Here is a 7,987-nt window from a genome sequence, read left to right on the forward strand (position 1 = left end):
GAGCTCTTCAATTCCTTAAGTACAAAGGCAACGTCATAGGAAAAAAATTAGTTTCATGCGTTCCCTTCCCCAACAATAGTTGTTTTATGTCAGTTAAGCAAAGCAAAAGTAAATAAATTGACTAGAATTAAAAATTAAATGAAGATGATGTTTGAAATCAATGGGCGGCACCCATAAACCTGGGTGCCGCCCAAATAGGGAATCAGAAAACCTGTTTTATGAGATGTCTTGTGGTGTTGCTTTGCAGTACGAAAGGAGGTGATCCACGTGGGAATATAATGTGCCCTCATACTGACAGAATAAATACATAAAAGACTACATACGACAAAATGCAACCAACCATGTTGACAAACTAAAAGAAGGGGAAAAACAATAGGAATACTTAAAATGATAGGACTGGGAGCTCATAAAATATTACACGAGGTAAAAGTTACACTATTTAAAAAGGGCCTATAATATGGTTTCCAATTTATTTAATTAACTATCATGACATTGACATTATAACTATCATTGACATTATAACCACAACTTTAAACCAAACATTAAAAAAAAACTTGGTCAAACCGTAAATTACTGTTAAAACTGAAGTAAAATCTGATGCTTTCCCGGCGAATATGTTCAAAAAAGGCTATTCGGGCTAAACTACTGTACTGTTAAAACTCTTTGTTGAGCATTACTGCCGACATTCATGTTGTAACTGCTCTTAATTTGCTAATTCTTTGTTTAAAGCTCTCCAATTCCATAAGGACAAAGGCACGTAAATTAGATTCCTATACATTCCTGCAAAGGAATTAGATTCCTGCATTCTCTTGTCCTTCTTAGCTTTGGATGGTAGTCTAAATTTTATGTGTAGGTAATACTATTACTATGATCGAGTGAGAATAGTTGCACAATGAATGAATAGTAAATTTAATGTGAAATGCAGGGAGGGGTCATTTCAGTCAGGGACGTGAAATAAGGCTTTTATCGTGCGCTGAGTTTCACGAATCGTTGCCTTTGACCGATCGCATCCCAAAGCGATTCACACTACGCCTTAATGCGATTAAACATCGTTAATTTTCCCCAAGAAATTGCACTAAAACAAGAAGAAGCTCATTGTCAGTGCCATGAGACAGTAGCTGCGTTGCACATTTCCCAAAATTCGCTACCCCCTCCCATCCAGCTACCCCCTTCTCTCATCCCCACATCCCCTCTTCAAAACCACCCACTAGACCACAGACGCACCAGATCTTTGCTCGCGCGGGTTTCATATTACGAAGACCGAAAATAATTAGCTACGAAGGAAAATATCATGTTACACCAGAATAGTGGTGAAGCGTTTCACCCCTCCCCCTTTTCTCGCCCGCCGACCTTTTTCAGTCTACAGGCTTCGAAACCCTGTTTCAGGTGGCCAACTGCTACATGAGTCTTATTGGACCCATAAGTATCAAAAATAACTTTCAGCAAATGATATTGAGCCTTTATTGGATTGAAATATTAGTGTCATTCATGTAATTCGAAAAAAGAATGTGACCAGTCCATTCCATCGCGACACTGTTAAATAACGTTAATTAAAGGAAATGGCTTACCTCATGAAAAATCATAAATTGAAGCAGAATGTGGAAGTGGAAGGGAAAAAACTCGGAGCTACGCAGTTCGCTGAAGTCGAGCAAAAGTTTCAAGTTACCAGAGCACTATTTGAAGTGGTATCTTTAGAAGAGTCTCTCTATCCCCATTTCTGGAGGCCAACTGCTACATGAGACACCTATTGGCCCCATAGGCGTCAAACTTAACTTTCGGCAACTGGTTTAGTGCCTTTATTGGATCGAAATATTAGTAATATGCATGTATTTAAAGAGAATGAGACCAAGCACGATGCATTCCTGACATTATTAATTCCTTCCATTGTCACCAGTAGAAATTTTCACGTTGCTCGACTTTCTCCTCCCCGATACACGCAATATGCATGTACGTTATGCAACGAATAAGGAAAAATTGCGACACGAAAATAAATGTTCCCTGTTAGACATTCTCAATGAAGTTCAAAAGATGAAAACGCAAAATTTTCCGCCCAGTTTTCATGTAATTGGGAACGCATTTAGAGCTGTGGTTGATTTACTAATTCAGAGGAGAACAGCCTCTTGATGGAAGGAAGTGCTCAAAAGAGAGCAATGAACCAAACGATACCTACGCACAAGGCTGAGAAGCGGTGACCCTATAGGAATGATTTTGTGACATAATCAACTAATCTTCGAAATGCGTGGGGCTGTTGCTGAATTTGCTCAAGAAGTAGATGTCGCGATTGTCCGGAAAAAGGAAAATACTGGAAAATTCATTTTCTAAGGTTCTATAAAAATCGATATTGTGGGGTTATGGTGTTCTATTATATTTGCTAATTAGCAGTAGTGTCTCTTAGCAGCTGATCGATAGGTCCTAGGTTCAAATGGCAGGTGAATCCCTCGTTCGCCCAAAATAAATGTTCAAAGTTACCCCCGCAAAGGAACCAGTCACCCCACCCTGAATGTGTAAATTTCACACACCTTCAGTTCAGGGTCAGCTCCACCCTCACCAATCCAAAACATCCTTACGGTTGAACCACAGAGTGGGTAAGCAATTAAAATCGAGATTAAAATAAAGTTTGTTTGAGGGCTTCCACGTTATTGCGTAGTGATTGAAATGACCCTCTTCGTGCCAATCTTTCAAATCGTCCACCGCACACGAAATTGTTTCTCCCGCCGCTTGTCCCCAGCAAACTAGTCGCAATTTCCCGCAGCGGACTCCTCAGCGACGGAGCGAATGCACGAGCATAAAATGTTTAAAAGCCGTGCGCGGAGTGGAGTGGCTCTACTCGAAACGAATGGTGAAGAGGCTGCTAAGCTGCCAGCCACCGCTGCTCTCGTGTGCTCGTAGAAACAAATATACGGCCGCACATATATCCGGGAGGCCTCGTCGACGGCTTACGACGAGGGATTTAGTCATTAACCTGCGGCGGGAGTACCTTCCTACTCCTCGAGGCTCAAAGGTCATCGGTCAAACAGAGTCGCGGCGGCGCGGGCGCCCGGACGAGGGCACGTGTCCGCTTGTGTTTTGCGGTCGCCAAATAGGGCCATCTCTTGGGGTCAAGACAGACAGTGAACAAAATATCGACGATAAAAAAATCCATGTCATGAATGGGCCATTAAACGTTACACAGTCCAGCTCGAGGGAAGTCGCTTTAATCGGACCTGTAAGCTCAAGTATGCTTAGCCAAGAGGATTTTGGAATTTTCCATCCGTGTTTAAGGGATATTCCTCCCATATTAACAATAAATAAAACAATCACCGTACGAGCTCTGTTAATTGCCATATCTCCGTCCAATGAGTCTACACTGAGAAAGCCCAAGTCCTTTCCGTTGATGTCTGTTGCCACTCTAAAATATTTCAATTGGTTTAGAAAAATGTCCTCAGCGCGGCGTTGACTACACAGCGATCACTTCACTCCCGTATTAACGTAAATTAGTCCCATGGAGTATAACAAGAAGGCGGAACAACCTTATTGGCCACATCTTGAGACATGATGGCCTGATGAAGACAATCGTCCTCTGGAGAAACCATGGACAAATCACACCTGGTCACTTCAAAGCACCTCCACACAAAATCTTGTTGGAAGGACTCGTAAAAAGAAGAAAACTTAGGGGAATGACCATAGAATTCCACGTTCAATGTTTTGAGTATCTTGGTGTAACATTCTGTATTTAAGAGTTTTCTAAATAAAAATTATTGTTTCCATTGTTTTATTGAGGTTTCCGCTGGATGTAACTCCGTTGGCAAAGTTGCCCCAGATCCAGAGAATCTTTGCCAACTATATTTTCAAATTTTCTAACGTATAAACTTTTACTTAAGTTGTCATTTTTTCACAAATTTTGAAAGTAGAGACCAAGAGTAATGGCTTAAAATGGTTTAAAATTATTTCCATACATGAACTTACAAGAATGTGGTTGAAAAAGAAAAATAAGTGGCAAAATGTTCCCGGTTTACGGTAGCTTAATTCACTGAATGACATCAATTAGCTAAATGCAATGAATAATCTACTTTATGTTCCCGATTGAATAGTTCACCCACAGAGTAATTATATATATGTTATATTATGTGTACAGAGAGCAATGCAAGAATTCAAATGGCTAAATTTTTCATTATAGCAAAGAACAAGCCGTAAAGAATGATCGTAGGCTTTCCCGGCGTATTGAATTGTGGAAGGCTACACGGGATATCCACCGGGTCAGGTTCTCCAACTCCATCTCGGCCGACGTTTCGATGGGCGAGTTGTCCATCGTCTTCAGGGCATGTAGATAAGGAGGACGATTTTCAAGACTCGACATGCCCTGAAGACGATGGACAACTCGCCCATCGAAACGTCGGCCGAGATGGAGTTGGAGAACCTGACCCGGTGGAAATCCCGTGTAGCCTTCCACATCAAGCCGTAACGTTGCCCTGAATTACGTTTCAGAAAAAATTAATAATCTATGTTCTCCCACATTGCCTTTAAAATAGTACCCTCCTAATACTAAACTAAAATCATTACTATTAGGTGAAGGCACACATCTCGCATTTTAGAACGAAGGCATGAGTCAAAAGAGCGTGGGAAATCAATAAAGCTGATCAAAAGGATATATAGGAAAGGATATATACAGCTAAATCTACAGAATAGCTCTAATTAGTTCAAAATATTTAACATTGTCTTTCCGGAGTACCTGAGGAATGAGCCACCATAACTAGCGGCAGTGTACTCCCCGCAATTCAGAGAGAAAGCATCAGCCAACTCATCCGTGGATCTGCGCACTATTAAAGGAAGAAAAAAATCTACTGAATCGTATGAATTACTTTATTACACCAAATCTTCACTTTCTTGGTAATCCAAATTATTATTTCCTAACAGAGTTCATTATCGAAGCATTAATTACCCTTTTTTATTAATTCATGAGTGTTGGGATCCAGGTGCCGGCCGAGAGAGTCAACTGAGGCGGCTGACTAACGGAGGCGGCGGAGCCGGTGCGTCATCACCTGCCGTTGGCATAAAAGGCCGTGGCCCGGCATGACGGGGGCAGTATACAACTCGACGTCAAGCCTCGATGTAACGGAGTGACAATAAATTGTTGAACCCGGAGTTGGTGTTTTATAATTAAAAGAACCCTACATGGTGGCAGCGGTGCCAAGAACGCAGCGGCGAGATCCACATGGCGGAAGGCAACAGCACGTTCGTGCTAACAGCAGGCGTGACGGCGCCCTCCCAATTTTCTTTCGTGGCGAAGGATTGGCCGCGATGGGCGCAACGTTGGGAGAGATACTGGGTTGCGTCTGGGCTGAAGAAGCAGAGCGACGAGGAGCAACTCAACATGCTGGTGTACGTGATGGGCGAAAAGGCGGAAGACGTACTGCTTAGCCTACAGCTGTCAGCAGCGGATAAGAAGAAATACAAGAAGGTATGCGAAGAATTCAATAATCACTACATGGGACGGGTAAACATCGTATACATGAGGGCGAAATTTAACCAACGCTGCCAGGAGGAGGGAGAAGCAGTGGATGAATTCATCTCAGACCTGTATCGCCTCATACAATATTGCGAATATGGGTCACTCCAGGACGATCTTCTCCGAGATCGAATTGTGGTCGGAGTCTACGACGCGAAGCTGTCGCAAGCGTTGCAGATGGATCCGGGCCTAACACTGGAAGTGGCTCTACGGAAGGCACGTCAGGCGGAAGAGGTGCAGCGCCAACAGGGGCTGCTGAGAGGCACCCAAGGGTCAACGCATCGCGGAGTGGCATCAGACTATGAGGTTAGTGAAGTAAAGAAGAGGACTAAACCAATTAGCGGCAAGCGAGCATCACCAGGGGGATGCAGCGGACAGAGCCAGCACCAGAGATGCGGCAGATGCGGGCGTAGTCCTCAACACGCGTTCGCAACTTGCCTCGCGAGACAGTCAACGTGCCACGCGTGCAGTAAGAAGGGTCATTGGAGAAAAATGTGTAGATTGCGGAAATCCGTGGGGACCGTCGTAGTCCGGGAAGAAGACGACGAAGAAGATATTTATTACTTGGGAATTGTAGATACTAATGTAGAGCCATGGTGGGTTACAGTCACGCTGAATGGTGTAGATATTGAATTCAAAATAGACACGGGGGCAGACGTAACAGTGATAGGGTCCCTCGTGGTTGAAGATAAATTGCAAGGAATTAAATTAACCCCTACGTCTAAACGACTGGCAGGCATAGGAGGGACGAACTTTTGTGCGAAGGGAAGTTTCGAGGCTAAGCTGCAGTGGAAGGAAAAATTGTGTGATGAAACAATTTACGTAACTCCCGGGGGCAGAGAGGTATTGCTAGGGAGGCCAGCTATTCAGAAGTTAGGAATATTAAAATGGGTCGGGGTGACTTCCTTACGTAACGGGGCACCGGAGAAAACATTCCCTGCGTTATTTAATGGACTAGGAAAAAAGGATGAAGCGATGGTGAAAGAAGTAATAAAGGCTCTACCAATGTCAGACACCAGGCTGGAAGAAGTCAGAGAAAAGCAAGAAAGAGACGACGTCTTAAAAGAGATAAAGCAATACGTTCGTAATGGCTGGCCTGCGCACAAAGAAGACCTTGAGCTGCCGCTGCGGAGATATTATGAAGAAAGAGGATATCTCAATGAGGGAGAAGGATTGCTTATGCATGGACACAGAGTTGTTATTCCGAAGGAGTTAAGGAAGGAGATGCTCGATAGGTTACATAAAGGTCATCTAGGAATAGGGAAATGTAGGGAAAGAGCACGAGATGCAATTTGGTGGCCAGGAATATCGGCAGACATACAAAATGCAGTTGAAAAATGCGAAGAATGTCCGGAGAGGTGTCCACAGCCCGTTGAACCCCTGATGCCAACTGCAGTTCCGGAAAGACCCTGGATGATGGTAGGAATGGATATCGTAACCGTCCGCAATCAGAGCTTTTTAGTTGTTGTAGATTATTTTTCCAGATATCCGGAGGTGGCAAGGTTAACAAGCACTACCGCAGCAGCAGTCATCGGAAAAATCAAAGCGATTTTCGCTAGGTTTGGGATCCCAGAAGTTGTTAGATCCGATAATGGGCCACAGTTTAGAGGAGAAATGTTGGAATTCGCCAAAGAATACGGATTCCGGCTAATAACGAGCAGTCCATTATTAGCGAGAAGCAATGGCCAAGCAGAGTCAGCAGTAAAAATAGTTAAAAACATTTTACTGAAGGAGAAAGACCCAAATTTAGGATTACTTGTCTACAGGTCAACACCCCTGGAAACCGGATATAGCCCAGCAGAGCTGTTAATGGGAAGAAAATTACGCACAAACCTTCCCATTTCTTCATACTCATTGCAGCCATCGTGGCCGAACCTGAGGGAGCACAGGGAAAAGATGGGAATAAAGAAAGCGAAGGCTGCCGAGAAGTACAATAGAAGACATCGAGCTCAACCGCTGCCCGAGCTGAAACCACGAGACCAAGTTTGGGTGACTGATAGGAAACACTACGGGAAAATCGCCAATAGACGCAACGAGCCGAGGTCATACGATGTGGAAGTTGACGGCGGCGTTGTTCGGAGAAATCGAGCATTCCTCGTAGCGGCCAAATCGGTGGCGCAGAGCAGCGGGTCCGGAGCGGGGGAATTCCATCGGGGTGAAATAATGACAAGAAGCGGGCGGGTGGTGAGAAAACCAATATGCATGTGTGAGAGATAAGAGGCTAACACTTTTCTTTCTTGCAGAGAAGGGAGGGTGTTGGGATCCAGGTGCCGGCCGAGAGAGTCAACTGAGGCGGCTGACTAACGGAGGCGGCGGAGCCGGTGCGTCATCACCTGCCGTTGGCATAAAAGGCCGTGGCCCGGCATGACGGGGGCAGTATACAACTCGACGTCAAGCCTCGATGTAACGGAGTGACAATAAATTGTTGAACCCGGAGTTGGTGTTTTATAATTAAAAGAACCCTACAATGAGCATTGAGAATGATGAATAAATCCAAATGTA

General features: G+C 44.2%; 1 protein-coding gene across 1 annotated transcript; it reads left to right on the forward strand.

Moving 5' to 3' along the window:
* Positions 1-5,191: 5,191 nt before the first annotated feature.
* LOC124160378 lies at positions 5,192-7,702 on the forward strand. The gene has a single exon (XM_046536213.1). It carries the CDS (start codon positions 5,192-5,194, stop codon positions 7,700-7,702), a length of 2,511 nt encoding a protein of 836 aa, XP_046392169.1.
* The last annotated feature ends 285 nt before the right edge of the window (positions 7,703-7,987 follow it).

This window comes from Ischnura elegans, chromosome 6 (assembly GCF_921293095.1).
Source record: "Ischnura elegans chromosome 6, ioIscEleg1.1, whole genome shotgun sequence".
NCBI lineage: Eukaryota > Metazoa > Arthropoda > Insecta > Odonata > Coenagrionidae > Ischnura > Ischnura elegans.

Bases quoted from the DNA above. Each gene is read 5' to 3' on its own strand.
- LOC124160378 (XM_046536213.1), top strand. From the start codon at position 5,192: ATGGCGGAAGGCAACAGCACGTTCGTGCTAACAGCAGGCGTGACGGCG.